The 17170-nt window shown below is 38.8% G+C and overlaps 1 protein-coding gene across 11 annotated transcripts in view; it reads left to right on the top strand.

Moving 5' to 3' along the window:
• The window catches only part of TCF12 (transcription factor 12), a 137211-nt gene that overhangs the window by 95843 nt on the left and 24198 nt on the right, over positions 1 to 17170 (top strand). For 9 of the 11 annotated variants that reach the window (XM_075273512.1, XM_075273514.1, XM_075273522.1 and 6 more), the window contains one exon: positions 1077 to 1129. In XM_075273512.1, the coding sequence (XP_075129613.1) occupies positions 1077 to 1129 (53 nt within the window). Of the gene's footprint in view, positions 1 to 1076; positions 1130 to 8603; positions 8924 to 17170 lie in introns of those variants that run through there. The other 2 variants (XM_075273520.1, XM_075273521.1) reach the window with 2 other exon arrangements.

Raw genomic sequence — 17170 nt, forward strand, 5'->3', positions numbered from 1 at the left:
TCTTCTAGAGATCGTATTATTAACTAGCGTCACTTACATGTTTGTATGGTTACTTTTAGGCTAGGGACATAGTATGGTTGGCAAAAGATGTATGTCCATCAAGTTCAGCCTGGGTATGGGAAACGTCCTAACAATCTATACATTTCCATAACCATCAATGCTATTTTGCTCCAACAATGCATCTAATCCTTTTTTGTAGTTGTCAGCTGTGACTAGGGGTAGGCTATTCCACACCTAGACTTTGTAGAAAAAAAACCCAAAACACCAATGGTAAAGCAGATTTCTAAAAAAAATAAATAAAAATAATGTGAATAATCTACTTTAGTGATGTGTATATGGAAAAGAATATATTCCCATTCACTATAGTAAGTAATTGATTTGGTTTCCAGGCTCCCATTAACTTGGTATGCTTCTCTTGGAATATCTCTAGGATATTCCACATACTCTTCAGCCAGTGTAGCTCTGATCTCACAATCTTCTGCAAACCCAGAGAGTGAAGAGGGACAAATTCCTTCAGCATGTCTCCTACACAGAGTTACTCTCCGCATCCCACTGTGCACAGAAATGCAACACTACACAGTTTTGGGGCTGTGGTATAATACCCTGCATGTAGGGTGACAGTCATGTGTTACTGTGTTTCTTGAGCTACTCTGCTAGTAAGGACATTTTAAGCATCCCCTAATATACTATATCAACTTCAAAATTTCTACATTAAATGTATAGTCTTATGGTTATTATTTCAGTATAGACCCACCCTTTACTATGATACTGAACAGATCTTACGTCATCATAAGGTTCTCATGATGGTAGTGTAACTTCTGTTCAGTACAAGTAAGTGGGAACCAGTCATTGGCACTGTTTTATGTATGTGTAAAAAATAAATAAAATTATATATATATATATATATATATATATATATATATATATATATATATATATATATATATATATATATATATATATATTCTTCAAGAGAGTCAAAAACATAACTGTCTGAATGAAAGCTATAAATTGTGACTTAGTAGTTTAATAGAGTTTAGCCCCAAGTTATATTTCTTCATCTCTTCTTTGCACAGATCCTGTACAAACTAAGAAGATAAGAAAGGTTCCCCCTGGCTTGCCTTCTTCTGTAAGTACCGATTGTGTTGTTAGTGTGGTTGTGGAAAATAAATGTAACTCACGGGCCCATAAACATAGGTGGCACAAATCATTATTTAAGCAGCTTTTCTCCAATGACCATAAACTGGCTGTCTTGATCAATGCAGAGCTTCATTAGGTCTAAAGTCACATTTGATGTTTAGTTTTTAGATTCCCGGCAGTGATTTGTAGCAGCGTCATATGCTTCTGTCCCCTTGTCCCTGTCATTTGAATTCCTCTCATGGGAGGAGAACAGGGCCAGAAGCTGTCAAAGAAGATCTCCTGTACAGGTCTTTTGATGTTTAATTAGTCATTATGTTGCTGAGCAGGAGGACAGACAGAGATTAATAGCCAAGAATCTTCAAAATTTACATTTGTAATAATCCCAATGGAGCTGAAGACATTAAGATTCGGAGGACACGTACAGCTCAGCTTGCCTCAGTAGGACTGAGGTTATTAATATGCATAAATCACCAAGTCAGATGTTCAGTGTGAAACCCTGGTGGATTTTAAAGCTTTCATTAAGCCTTTCCTAACTTCAGCCTAGCATCAGGAAGGCTTTCAAGCAACTAGTTTGTTGATCCCTCTTTGCTCGAAAATATATCCTTAGAGAATAAAGGGCTTTGATGAAAAAGGTTGCAAGGGTTTTGGTTGGGGAAAAAAGCATTAATGGCTGTGATAATCTATTGCTATAGGGGTGTTTTGTGGAATTAAATATGCTTTATTCTTTAAAGGAGGAAAATTGTTTGTAAATGAATCCGCATTTAAAAATCCACGTGTAATGAAAATCCCTTCTCACTGAAAGAAGTTTTACTCACTCTCTCTCTCTCCTCTCTGTGTCTCCCTCTCGCTTTTCCTCCCTCCCTCCATTTAAGAACAAATGTGAGGGGAGGGGGAGAGCTTTGCTGCCTTGCGGGGCACATCTCTTTGTTGTGTAAATGGATGGAGGGCTTTTATTTGGCAGTACTTAACACTTGGGCGCAGGTGCAATTGGATGAGTCATAACTCAGAGCAGTTTTGTTTCAATGGAGCATCCTCCATAGTTTTTTCTGCTGCTGCACAGGGCGCATACGATAAGCCGCGATTGGTTAGTGATATGGCTCAACTCTCTCTAAGTTTTAATATTTTGATTTCTTGTCAAGTTTTTCTGTAGGAATAAAGCTGTAGTGTGAAATCTGTTTGCTACCTTGTTTGCAGATGGAGCTGATATGGCTTCCACAGCCTAGGGCAGCTGTGCTCTGAACCTGCAGTCTACCTGGAAGCCAGGACTGCAGCTGCAGGCACTCTTAAAAGCTTTTGCTTGCCTAAGCACTTGGGCCCCACTAGAGGCTGAATAGCTGCTTGATAAACAAAATGAACACAATGCTTCAAATCATTTTCCCGAGGCCAGGAATATTTTTTCTTCCCTCCCAGCAGCTAAAAATAGTTTAGCAATTTACATTTTAACAGTTGTGTCTAATTCAGGGTAGACTGTACTCCGAGCCAGATGATTTCTGCTAGATTAACAAAAAAAAAAAGTCTTAGAAATGACAGAGCTACCAAAACAGAGAGCAGCCCAGGTTTCATTCAATTTCTGATGACGCTACTCTTTACAACTTAAATAACCCATTAATATTTAGTAGACCTGTACGGCACACTCCACGTCTCATTGCTCTGCATTGCTCTTACATTACGATGGTTGATTCAGGATCTCCTTTTGCGTTTTATATATATGGTATATGACAATTTTTGTAAAGTGCTATGCAATATGTTGATGCTATCCAAGTAAGAGCAATAAATATTAAATTGTGGTAATTCTTTGAGATTACATATAAATTGTGATTTTTGAGAATATATGAAGACATGGGGGGTGGGGTTGATAAAGAATAATCTAGCATACAGTAATTCAGGTGATTGACTCATATCCCAGAAATAATGGGGCAGATTTACTAATCCTGTTTAGCATTGGTGATCTAAACTGATCTCTAGGTGGCCCAAGCCGGATGATAAAGAAGGCATATCTATGGACAATTTGTTTAAAGGAGTTTTCCAGGAATTGTAGCGAGCTGTGGGGTGCCGAGGGAAGATATAAAATAAAAGCAAGATCACTTGTCTTGTGCCCGGGCTGTATTGCTAGAAGCCCTGAGGCTCATGTGACTACTGAGACCAATCGGTGGGCTCGGCGGAGAGGAACTGATGATGTATGTGACTGACTTCACACGCCCCTTTCTCCAGTAGCCACTAGGTTTACTTGCTTTTTTCTAAAATTTTACATATTGGTGCATTGTAAACCATGCCCTCCTTGTTGAGCAAGGCAAGTTTTTAAAACCTATAATAAATGCGATGGAAGGTTTATATGCCAGGTTTTGGTGCAAATTGAGCAAGGCTGCGTGACATTACTGCAGCTCATCTGCCATTCACTTGAAGGAGCAAGGCCATTAAACCTAACGCCCTTCCCAAACACCTTTTAAGCTTAGTAAATCTGTCGTATGTCAGCGACTGAACATGGCTGTAGCCAGGAGAGTGAGTTGTGCTTGCACCAGCCTGTGTACTGCTTTACTACTACTGAGATGATGTAAATGAATTGGCTTATGAATATTTGTTGGGTAAAGGGAGTCTGCCTGGTCTAAAATTCCTCCCAAACCAACATCAGTGCTGTGCAGGGGCATTTCCTAGGGGCATACGCATATCTTTATGGCCACAAACTGTTGAAGCCATGCAGAGATGGGCACCTTTTTCTGGGTATTCTAGTCAGTCTGCAAATGCTTTGGGTGCAGGCCTTCTTTTTTGCCAGACTTTCCTACAGTCTAAATTGCTCTGACTGTCCATACACTAACCGTTGGCATCCATCCGTTTCCAGCCTTTGCCTGCATCATGACAGACAGTAATTTATCTGGCAAATCTGACCCGCCCCTGGTGCACTAGGATGGCGATCCCTGCATTGCTGCATCAGTTTGTGGCCTGTGTTTCTACTACTAGACTCTGCACAGTGCTGTTTGGAAGGTATTTTGGACTTGACAGACTCCCTTTAAAGTAGCATGATAAGGTACATACTTTCGGTTGGTCCTTAAACCATGTCATCCCTGAAAACACAATGCTGGAACACTTTTCTTTTAGTCCTTTTTTTCTTCCCTTTTAATATGCTCATTGAGAACTGTTTTGTGCTAGTGAATGAGTGTCATGTGCGTTTGACATATTGTGTATAGGTTTGAATTGATTAAAAAAAAATCTCTCCCTTCTCCCTGCAGTATTTGAGCAAACTCTTCCTAGCCCTTATTTGTTTGTTGGCTGTGCAGCAGCATCTTGAGTGTCTGGATAACAGCTCCACCTGCAGGCTCATTACACACACTGCATGTGAGCAGCAGAGGGACTTGTTCTCTGTAGTTCTGTTACGTTGCATTGTTTGAGCTTAATGAGAAGTAGCTAAATGCCCTGCATGTGGGTAAAGAAACAGGGATGGTAGACATGAGCTTCACAGCAAGGGGGCCGTGCGTTCTTCTAGCAGTTTAGCAGCAGCACTCTGGCTTCACATAGAAGTCTCCACTTTTCTTAGACTCTGAAACGCATAATCATTTGGGCTACTGTGGGACAGTTTTTATCCCAGCATATCACTAAAGTGCTCATACTGCTAAATAGTTTATGGTTTTTCATACTACAGCGGAGAACTTTGTAGGGTTCTGCTGTTTAAGATGATTTTATAGGCGGATTGCCACAGGACACACGAAAGCTATTCCATTCATCCTCGTATGCTTTTTAGTGACGCAGATGGAAATTATTTTTTTGTATACATATCTGTAATAAATGTATTTATGGTGCTTTCTGTTTAGTCTTTATTGCCACATTACTACATAGTTTCTCCCAGCTTCCTGTGAGGTCTGCCAGTTCGATATGTTTACATAGAAATCGTTATACAAACTATTGGTTAATGGTCCCCAAGTCCTGATAGAATCTAAATATTTACTTATGTGAATGATGTCCTAACACAGAGCTTTATATGTAAAGCCATATTTATATACTAAAATATCTACCGTAAGGATGTCACTTCCTTCTACTGCCGGTTACATATTAAAATTGTCCTGGATGTCATTCCAGCAAGAGTTCCCTGTTTCTAAATAGAACATTTAGGCTTTAGCATCTTGCATTTTGTAATAGGTTTTTTTTTTTTTTTAATATTTCCTCTTATCTTGTCTATTGATGAAGTTTTGATGTGCCAATAAAGCTCTGTATGGATTCATGAGACAAGGAGCCCATGCCTTCTATAACACTTGGTATTGTTGCTTAGAATATTAATTTTAAAATACAAGTACGCAGGCCTAGGCAATGCTAGTTTAGGATTATATGAATAATTTAGTCTTTCAGAGTGCTTGAGGTTTTGTGGTTGAGTAAAGTGGGGATGAAATTTAATACTCTTTACTGACAGTAAGCTTACATGACAATTGATTTTCATTGCAGTTCTAAAGAGTGATTCAAATAGCACTTGGCATCTGAGAATGTTAACCCTTTGTCACTGGAGAAGTTGCATTTGGTTGTATTTTCATTTGGAAAAGGTAGAAAGACTTGTCTGGAAAGTGAAAATTTGTCTTTTAAATAAGTACAATGCAGTGAAGTTACCCCAATGTTCAGCCTCTGATACACTGTATTAGGTGTGTGTATCTGAGGTTTCCTAAGGAAGCTGATGTATATGGAACGACTGCCACAATCTGCTACGTAATTCCACACAGCAAAAAAACGGAATCCCAACATATCGCAGCCAGACGGAGGCTATCGGGGCACTCTTCTGGCCTCCATCTGCTGAATAGGGATATGCGCAATGTATGTGTCAGGAGCTTTCCCAGCACATATGTTAAACATACACTACAGACTTGGTGTGAAAGAAAAAAAAAACAACTTACTGTTTTGACACCATTATTTTCACCACATTTCAGATTGGTTCTCTAAAAAGCCCCCCTTTCCAGGTAACCTGTCACTTAGTGATGTTGTCATATGGACAGGTTGCAGTCCAGAACCAGTAATGTTTTGTATCATTGTACATGTGTACAATAAAATGAGTTCCTGTGTCTGTTATAAAATCTAGTTTTATAATGGCCTCCATTTTTGCACCACAGTTGTACACCACCCACATGGGAACACTAGGAAGTTAACACATCACTTTCCATCTGTAATGAGACGTGGCTCCCTGTGCGTCAGACCATGTAATCTGTTTGTGTTCAGAGAAACACACAGTTTGTTTAGCTGCACAGTGCTAGCTTGTGAATGGAAACAATTTGGGTAAGAGAGTGCAGGTCAGTTCACTGCTACTTTGCTGACGACATTGTGTCTGAAATAGTTTGAAAAGTCAACTTGGTCTACATCAAACTTATTAATATGTCAGAGAGGCGAGGCAGATTAACCCTTAATGTTTTATCCCGAGTGAGAAATAAAGTTTTGATAATTTGGTTAAGGGATTTTTTTCGACCGTCAAATATAGTGACAATAACCAACTTAATGTAATGCAAACATGTTCATTTCTCATCAATGAACTCAAAGCGTTGGGATCGTTATGGAGTAGGGGAGTCAGTGGCTGCAATACAGGTGCTCATCCCCAGCACCTATAGTTGGAGGAATTTTACTGAAAGGCATATGGGAGGAAGCACATGGAGAACATACAAACTCCATGCTGATGTTAGCTTTGGTTGGATTCGAACCCGGGATCCCAGCGCTTGAAGGCAGCAGTGTTAACCCTTGTGCTGCCAGAGAGCAGTTGTCTTTTAATGTTTAACAGGTATGTAATAAACTTCCCTTATTCATTTTTATCATTGGCTTAATTCATTTACTCATTTTTATTACAATTTACTGCTTTTGACAAGTTTCTGCGGCTTTCAACAGTTTCATTTTTTTTAAAAAAAAAGTGTGTTGTCTTTGGGAAAGGTTGCAACCTACTGGGGCTGAAATATTTACCATTGGCAAAAATTGGTATACATTATAACAGGAGGATTAAAATTGAGTAAAACACCTCCTTATCTGATAAAATGTGCATGAAGCACAGGAAAAGTCCTGTAAATATCCCTTTTGCCTTTTTATATACGTAAGATAAAAGAAAATTATGGCCTTCAATATTTATTTGAATCACTCAGGATCTGTTTTTCTTGCCTTGGAAACAGAAACCTTGAAGCAGAGCTTTATTTGAAATGAGAGTTACTATCTGATTAGACACTGTGTCGTGCCCCAAGAAAGGATAAAAGTGCTTTCCCTGCTACCCTGTAAAAAGGCTCGTAGATGCTACTTTTGGGTAGTGTATCTCAGACATTTTTCTCTGGTCACGGAGTTTGAGGGTGTGCAGAATTGGACTTGGAGAAGCAAGATGGTTGCATCTTTAAATTGCCAGCCCTTTAGGCAGCTTACGTTTGTTCAGGTCAGTGGTTTCATGATGGTATACACACTAGCAAAACTGCCTCTGGATTGCCTACAATAGACTTCCAGTATTGAGGATTGCACAAGCAGCTCCCATAGTTTCCTCAAGGGTTAACTCTCATAGGATTCACTTTTCCCTTAATATTTTGATTCTGTTTGTTGAACACTAGGGATATGGTTTATAAGACCTTTACAAGGATATAATCACGATATTTACATAAGTGTAATTTAAATTTATTTTTACACTGTTTTACACAAAACTGTGTCATGTTTGACTTATATACTATCAATTTTTTTTTCCGCAATTGAGGGCCCGTTCACACGGAGTAAGTGCGCGTATTTTGACAAAATACATGTGTAAAAATAAGACTTGAATTGACTTCAATTACATTTTACACGTGTATTTTTACGTGTTTTTTTACACATGTAAAAAAAATGTCAATGAAGTCAATGGGAGTCTTATTTTTACACGTGTATTTTGCCAAAATACACGCGCATTTACTTCATGTGAACGGGCCCTTATATTTTGGTTGTTTTTTTCTCTTTACCTTGTCTCAGAACAGATGAAGGTTTCTTGTCTCCTTTGCATGCAGCTGTCATGTCACAATATTTTTGGAAAACTCAGAACTTTATTTGTACTGTAACTTTGTAGGTAGTCGTGTCCATGTAATCATTCAGTCCTCTCTCTGTCTAGAGTTTGCTGTTTTGTAGAACATGTGCAACCTAGTGCTAGCAATGTAATGAGAACATGAACGTTCAGTGTGATGTGCGCTGGAGGAAGCTTGTCTAGATTGTCTTGTAATTATTCTGTTACATTCTAATAAATCACAGATTGATCTACAATTTCCAGTTTCCTCACTACATTACTGTCTTGTAAAAAAAAGCTTGGTGGCTAAGTCTGTCCCAGCCAGATGGTGGTGTTGCTGTACTGCTGGATGCGACATCTCAGCTGCTACAAGTGCTAGGATTTCATTAACAAAAGAAGGCAAAAAAAATAGTAAATCTAATATCAGTGCACAAAGTTTACTCTGGCTCACTCTTCTGAAAAAAAAGCAGCAGCTTTGATGTCCTAAAGCAGTGTTTTCATTCTCCTGAATGCTTTCTGGAAGGAATTTCCACTACAGAAATCAGGGTGTGATCAGGGTTGAAAGAGATTACTGTATGTCACTGCCCTCCCCCTTTTCAGTGTGGGATGGTTTAGCCCTATTTTGCATAAGTTTCTTTAGAGTAGATCCATGTGTGGACTGAGTAAGCCGAGTACTGGCGGAATTACTGTTAGCTTGGGTGGATGTATGCCTGGGACTGAGGCAGTGCACTGACTGCTTCCGAGAATCCATTCCACACCAACATGTATTGTGCATACCCCGTAGCTGGAGTGGGCAGCAATTCTTTGATGTACTACTACAATGGCAAGACGGTGAGAAGCCTTCCATTTTCACATTTTTATTCCTCTGTAGATTTAACCCTTTAGCCTCAGGCGTGTAATTCCGCTGCCTTGTGTCGTCCTGGTTTTTATGTGTAATGGGCAGTAGAAGTTTTGTGCTGGTGTAAAGGTGTATTGTTCATGTAGTGCTGACTTCTAGATGCTTTGTATTTTCTATTGCGTCATACTAATGTACTTCCTATTAAGTGATGGATTTTCCTTTTATTTCTTTGTAAAGTTAGGGAAAGTAATAAGGTGGCTGGTGCTATAAGAAAAAGCTAAAGCTTTTCTGGGAATGATTAGGAAGCGGCCGTCCCCAGCCAGTAAGATTCCTGTTTCCTGTTTAGACTTTGAGGTTCACTGCCTGCGTTGTAATGTTATTCCATCTGCTTCTAATCCGCTCAGCGTTTTGACCATAATGACAATAAGCCGTTTCTTTACTAAGTTCATGTTTTTTCATAAATATATAAAGTGGTGGTTGGTTGTTTTTGTATTTTTTTCGCTCCGTTTTTTATCACATGACAGTTTAGTTTGGATTCATTGTCCTTTTCTGATTTTTTTTTTTTTTTTTTTTTTTTTTGTATATACTAGTTGGTGTAACCTGTTTTACCATAGTCGTAGTTGTGTAAATTTTTATTTACTTTTTCCAAGGAGAATTTTGAGTTAACCCTTTGAGTCTGCCTTTGCTTAAGTTAAATTTTAATATACAGTCCGCCAAATTGTTTGATATGCGTTGTACATGTATAAATACATGAGAAATCAATCTTTCTGAGAGTGTAGTGTACTCAGTTACAAGGTTTTAAAACACAATCTTTTCTTTGTTCTCTGTCAACACAACATTGAAAAAATGGGGGGGAAAAGCTTTGATCTCATTAAGTTTTTCCAGACATCTAAGGATCTGGTCTCATGGAGCAATACCTCCCTTGAAAACCTTTACTATGTGCTTGCCAGTGGTCTAGATGACTTTCTTTTTTAGCTGGAACAGTTGATAAATGGTTAATGATTCCTCCATAAAGCATGCACTCTGGTTATAGTATGAAGACTCCTAAACCTATAATATGTAGACATAAGTTGGTTTGGCGCTCAGTATTTTTGCAGAGCAGGGCTGCTATTGGTTGTGGTCCTGGTTAAACTGATTAAGATTTCTAAAGTGGTCTGAACAAAAGCCTAATCTGTTCAGGACTGGGTAATGCTTGTTAACACTTTGTCAGCTGGAATAATTCTATTTAAAACAGAAAAAGAAATGGACAAAGTAATCTTTAGCGGCTGTGTCCCCCAAAGTCCAATTTACTTCTAGCATACAAGTAGAAATAGCTCACGATAAGCACATATAACATTATCATGTGATCAGTAGTATGTTAACTAATATACTATGTCGTTGACTTCTTCTTGGAGATATAATACATGTAGTACAATAATAATAATAATAAAAAAAAATACATTACACTTCACAAGTTATACAAAGAGTGTTCCAGAACTTGGATCCAGATATTGTGTTGAGCCAGTAGTGTTCTCAGTCCTGGGGTTACACTGCCATCATATGAGCACCTGATTCATATAGAAGACCATTGAAAGCCCCTTGTCTTCAGTGGTTAGAGGAGAAACAAACAGGACACCAGCTCTGCTGGAACTAGGTCTGTGTTTGTACTATAAATACTTGTGTTAATCTGAGCATTTTATCTCCGTTCAGTCCTGCAGGCATTACTTAATGGTCATTTCCTAAGGAGAACACCCCCTCCCGTGTACTGCCCTATTTACATTCTATATGCACATTGCTTTAGGGGGAGAAAGTTGGTTTTCAGGGTAAACCAGTGATCTCCTGTTAAAAACGGATGTGTCATTTGTTTATAGGAAGTTGAAGAACAATTTTTTATTACTTATATGTATGTGTGTGTATGTGTGTATGTATATATATGTATGAATGTGTGTGTGTGTGTATATATATATCTCAATGTCTAGTCTATCATTTACTTATTTACTTTGCTTGTTTAATGAAAGTTCTTGGTGCTGTTTTTTCTGATTCTAGCAAAAATAGAAGGAAAATAGTAAGATAAAAGCTCGTTGATCTTCAGTAATTTTCTGCTTTTACTGTGCAGTTTATAAAAATCTATTTAATTCTAGGTCTCTGTATTAAACCCAATTTGTGGATATCCACACCATTAGGAGTTATCACATTACATTGTGAGGATCGGCTGAGATCACACTTTTTTTTTTTTTTTTTTTTTTTTGTTACTTTAGCTAATTTGTATCACACATGTTCTTATTTTAAAGCCTTTCCCAGACACAACTGAATGAACGGAACAAGTCCCACGCCAGGGTGTAAGAAACAGATGCTAACCTGCAGACTGCTACACTGACACTTTTCCATAACTTTGCCTGATAAAATACTTAATCTAGTGGCACAAATTACTTTCTTCGCCTTTTTATGTTGCGTCAAATCTACCCAAATTAGTTTGTGCTAAAACTGACTGGGTTCTTTCTTGCCCTTTCCTGCTTAATGGAGTACATGAGATTTGGTATATGATTTCTTTATTTATTTCTCCCTTTTTATTCATTCAGATTTCATTTCTTTAAATATAAAACAAATCTAGTGTCTGCCTATTGTACCTGGTGAGTTTTAGGTGTTTATGTAGTTACATGACTGACTCTGCCCACCATGTATTACATTCACTTGTTACATGTGTCAAGTTTTGGTTCCGCTTTGAGGAGTGTCCAGAATTAGAAAGTGTTGGATAAATAGTGGTTATACTGCTTCGGCTTTTAGTATATACAGTTTTATCTTCATAGATTGTCTGTAAAAGGACAAAGTGATATTTCTGTTACCAGTGTAAGGAGCAGCTTGCTTGTCTGCAAAAAGAAATCGGATTCTTGATACAATTTGTGACTTTTTCGTAGGTGCTTGTCATATATTGTTTCTTAAAGCGCTTGTGTTTATTTGTAACTTCTTTTTTTTTTATGCCTGTGTATCGTTCCAATATTTTTCACTATAACATTTCTCAGTTTAAGCCTACACACGAAATGATACATCTAGAAGTGAGCAAGGCAACAGTTGACATATGTAGCTATTGACGTTACCACTCAAACAAGTGTCATTGACTAGTTAGATATGAAATAATGAATCCCAGCTAATGGCTTTTATGTGAAGTGTGCTTATGTGTAGTGTAGTCGGTGTGTTTCACCTATACACCATTCAATGCCATGATCTACAGATACGCTGCTGAAGTTGGTGGGAGTACTGCATTCACATACAACAAATGTTTTGTTTTGTTTTTTATTACTCTATATCATAGCTTATACAAAGCGAGGAGAAAATAAAAACTTTATCCCTCCGTTACATAGGAAACGTACTTGCAGGTGATAAGATGGCACGGACATCTGTTTTACATTTGTTGGCATTTCTCTTTGCAACTAATTTTTGTGTACTTTTTCCCCTTCTAAGTTGTATTTCTGCACATCTGGCTTTAATGAAATTTCCACCAGATGCCTTTTTTTTTCTTAACCGCTAGCTCTTTGATGTGAAATATTGTAGCTTACACAAGTGCAGCTCCAACCTATGGTGTGTGTTGTTTTTTTGTTTTGTTTTTTAGGTCTTTCCATAACCGCAGTAAAAGTAAATAAATTTAATTAGTATTCATACCCAACAAACCTTTTTTGACAGATTTGTTCCATATTTTTTGTAAGCGGAAACCTAAATGCATGAACACTTGAAAGATTTATACTTTAAAAAAAAAAAATGGTAACGCACTCTAGTTTTTGTCTTTAAAAATACAGATTTAAGTAGCGACCAAATCTGCTTCGTATGAGCATGGCCTAAATGGCTGGATACTGGTTCCCAGTTATATAAATGACTCCTGGTGTCATACTGAGTATATACGGGCATGTGAGCTGTTGGCATAGTATAGAATGGAGATCATTTATCATTGCTCAATTACAATAACATCTAGATACTGTAGTATGGTTTTGCATGGTGTAGATATTATATAAAACGCCAGGTAGATCTATTCACAATGGTACAATCTACAGGCTAAAAAGAAATCTAGAAATCTCACATAACTGCGGTGTAGGCTTGTGTTTCTTGATGTCTTTTTATTGCTGTAGTAAAGATATGTTCCTGGAATGCGCCATATGTGATTCCCATTAATCAGTTCAAATCAAATCAAAAAATGCTTTATTGGCACGTCCGAATAGGTATTTGGCATTGCCAAAGCTAGTAAAGTGGGGTGGGTGGGGGGGGGAGTTGGGTTGGGTGGGTGGTGGGTGGGTGGTGGGTATGGGGGGGGGGGGTTCGGTTATAACAGTCCATGGAGTCTCATCTTCCTCTTCGTTGGTGACTGCTATACGAAGAGTTTACTACTGTCCTCATTCTGCAGGTGCCTAGCCTTCATATGGATAATGTTGGCTGGTGACATTGATAGATTAAAGCTGTGTATCCAGCAACTAGCCTTATTCTTTATTTTTAAACATTATAAAATCTCGTCCGGTTGGTGAGATAGTTGTATGTCTGCAGCACGACTATTCACTGGCCTTAATGTTGTTTAATATAAGCCATAGCACTGCTTTATATTCCTTTAAATACCTGGTTTATTATAATTATTTCAAAGACTCCAGGAGTGATCTTTAAGGAATCCTGTGCATATAGTGAAGTGCACTATATTAAGCGCAGTGGCTACATGACTTCATGCATTGTTGCGACCAAGCAGCACCACATTTTGTTGTACCTAATACCAGAATGCTCCTAAACTGTATGGCTCAATCCCAATATTTTAAGATTCACGTTTTGTTTTGTTTTTTCACTTTAAAGACATCAGATAACAAAACTAGATGTTATTTAATCGCCACATGTTTATTTGATGTTAACAAAGCAGTACAGTACAATAAAACTTAACCATGCTCTTTTTAGGTTATTCAATAACTTAACACTACACACAGGCTCATTTTAAAAGAAAAAAAAACCCTTGCTGTGCTGCTTTAGTAATTTAATTGACTAACTCAAGGCAAGTCAGCCATACCCACTGACTTTAGAGCATATGGAACCAGCTATCTTAGGTGATGTTAGTCGATGGAATGATCAGACATGATGAATCTTATCATACCCAATCCTTTATTCTCAGGGACTTAAGTCAAAGCCACAGGTATCTGGCCATCGCTTACTATTCTGTCCTTACTGAAAAAAATAAAAACATATATACTTACCCAAACAATGTGTATGGGGTGGGGAAGAGTAGCTGCTGGAAGAGCATTAAACAGTTATTGAGGTTCTATGGGCAACTTTTAGATAGATCTTCTTAAACTGAGAGTCAAATTTCTTAAGACCGTCCTGGAGAAATATCCTGGTTGCATACAGCAACCAGTCACCATTTATATTTCTGTATCTATAGCCTAACTGTGATTGCTATTGGCAGCATGGAGAATCTTTCTTTGAGACAAAAGAGAGCCTTATGGACAAGATGTAAGGATATTACTAAACGGCCATACAATTTTCTTGAAGCATTTGAGTTATTATTGCATATTGTAATATATTTTAACAAATTATCTACTTAAAGGGTATTCCCAACTTGCCTGTTCACCAACTTTCAGGCTGTGTGCTCTGTTCACTTCCTGGTTTTCTCAGTAAATTGGTGGGTGGGTTTTCACTTGCTCTGCTAACTCTCTTCATAGCAGTACATGTCTGCAGTCAGTAATGAGGGATTGTTGTACATAAATTAGCACAGTATCACTGGAAGATGCACAATATGAAGCTGATATAGCAGAGCTAGATTTGTTAGGTGATGAGAATCCCAAACAAACATGCTACAGGTCCAAGAGTCAGCTTGCAACTTTTAGGTCTGTGTTTACATACAGAGGTAACAGACTCCCTGTCTCAGCCCTTATCAGCAAAATTCATTTAGCCGACTGATATCTGGAAGAGCCGGAGATAAACAGCTCAGAAATACAAACTGTTCTGAGCACTCAGCTCCCCCTCCACTCCTGAGAGCAGTGAGCTACATCACTTGTCCTGGGTGGAGAGATAAAGATCTCATAAAAACAAGCTTCTCCGAGCACTCAGCTCCCCCTCCCCTCCTGAGAGCAGGTTGCTACTTCACTTGTCCTGGGCAGAGAATTAAGACCATCCCCAGGTCCGTGGTTATGGAAACAGTGTAAACAATGAAGTGAATAATCTCAGATAGCGGCCAAACAAAGCAGTTTTGCTTAAGCAATGTATTTAGGAAAAGTCTTAAATCCACATAAACTCGCAGTATAGATAGGATCCTTGAGATGGGACAACCCCTTTAATACATAAACAAAGGAAAGGCTAGAGTGCTGAAATCTGTACACTGTTCACTAGGTGTAGGGCTGGGTGGTCTGTCGTATAATGCAGGAAGCTGACACTGGAGGGGGAAGGTTCATTTCAAATGGTTCAGTCTCAGGAAAGAGAAAACCTAGAAAAGTGCTTTTGGAATTGGAGCATTTACTTGCAGCTGCTCACAAGTGTGTTTTTCAATTGGTGATTCTTTTGGAACAAATATAGCTAGAACTGTCATCCTGTTGAAATATTAAAGCTGAGAATCTCCTCTTTCACATCATTATAATATTTTGTTTGACATTTGATTTGTTACTACTGTTTGAAAGAACATCCCCCCCCAAGGCCTTCGCTTCACTACATTATAAAAGAACCCACCCTACATCTATTGAAAGCAATGTACAGATTTCTGCTTCCAATACAGAATGTGCAGGATTTCATAATAATGTGTATTACAAAATATATTAATGACACAAATTTTTCCAGAGAATCAAATGATTGAAAGTTTGGTGACACCTTAAAGAGGACCTTTCACCATATCCGGGCACATGCAGTGTTATATACTGCCAGAAAGCTGACAGTGCGCTGAATTCAGCGCACTGTCGGCTTTCCCGGTGTGAAGAGCTTACGGCCCGGTACCGTAGCTCTTCTATGGTCAGAAGGGCGTTTCTGACCATTAGCCAGAGACGTCCTTCTGCCTCGCGGCGCCTATCGCGCTGTGCTGTGGAGTGGGGAGGAACGCCCCCTCTCTCTGCTCACACAGCTTGTCCGTAGACTAGCATTATCAGGAGAGGGAGGGGGCGTTCCTCCCGGCTCCACAGCACAGCGCGATTGGCGCCGCGAGGCAGAAGGACGTCTCTGGCTAATGGTCAGAAACGCCCTTCTGACTGTAAAGCGCTACGGTACCGGGACCGATAGCGCTTTACACCGGGCACGGATCGGGAAAGCCGACAGTGTGCTGAATTCAGCACACTGTCAGCTTTCTGGCAGTATTATAACACTGCCTGTGCCCAGATATGGTGACAGGTCCTCTTTAAAGAAGCACACTCAAACCTTGTGCAGTTCTAGTAGTCCTCACCATTCCTGAGCAATAAAGTGCAGTTAGTTTTTTTTTTTTCCTCATATGTTATTTTAGCTCTGTACTGTCAGGTGGACAGTGTCAGCCAAGAGCAGGAAAGGCGGAGTGTTTCACAACTCCAGTCAGAGTTGGACAGTGTTAGATCTCAGAATCACACTTTTTTCTGCACCTGCTTAACACTTTGTCTAACAGCCTAAATAACACATCAGATACCAAAGCAAAGTACACAGATTATTCAAAAATGGTGGGAAATGGAGAACAGATTAGATCTATTAGACAATGCAAAGGGCTAGATTTGGTAGAGGTGGTGATAGTTCCTCTTTTAGGCTAAGGCCCCACATTGTGGAAACACAGCTTTTTTGTTGTTGCAGATTATGCTGTGGTCTTTTGAGCCAAAGCCAAGAATGGCTACAAAAGGAATGGAAAATATATAGGAAGTTCTTATACTTCTATGTTTTTACTAAATCCACTCCTGACTTTGGCTCAAAAAACTGCAAAAAAATCTGCAACAAAAAAGCTGCATTTCCGCAACATTGTGCCTTAGCCTTAAAGTGCTTGAGGCTGTTTGAGAAACCAGGCTTATGTTTAGAATATGTAGTCTAACTTTATACCACTTACTAGTTGGCTTAGACTAAAACACACACACTGTCAAAATTTTGCTGTATGCTGCAACTTAGACCATGACCATTTTCTAAAAAGCCATGCCCTTATCTCATAAATCTATACCCTTTTTGTCATAAATTTGTCTAAAAACACTTCATAATCAGTGCCAAAAAACTGTGCCACATTTCTAATCAAATTTTGGTGTATTTTGCTTAGTAAGGCCATGCAGGTCTTTTTCCTTCACCGATTTTCAGGCAGAGAGTCCGACAGAGATGTGTAT

Source organism: Leptodactylus fuscus, chromosome 5 (assembly GCF_031893055.1).
Source record: "Leptodactylus fuscus isolate aLepFus1 chromosome 5, aLepFus1.hap2, whole genome shotgun sequence".
NCBI classification, from domain to species: Eukaryota; Metazoa; Chordata; class Amphibia; order Anura; family Leptodactylidae; genus Leptodactylus; species Leptodactylus fuscus.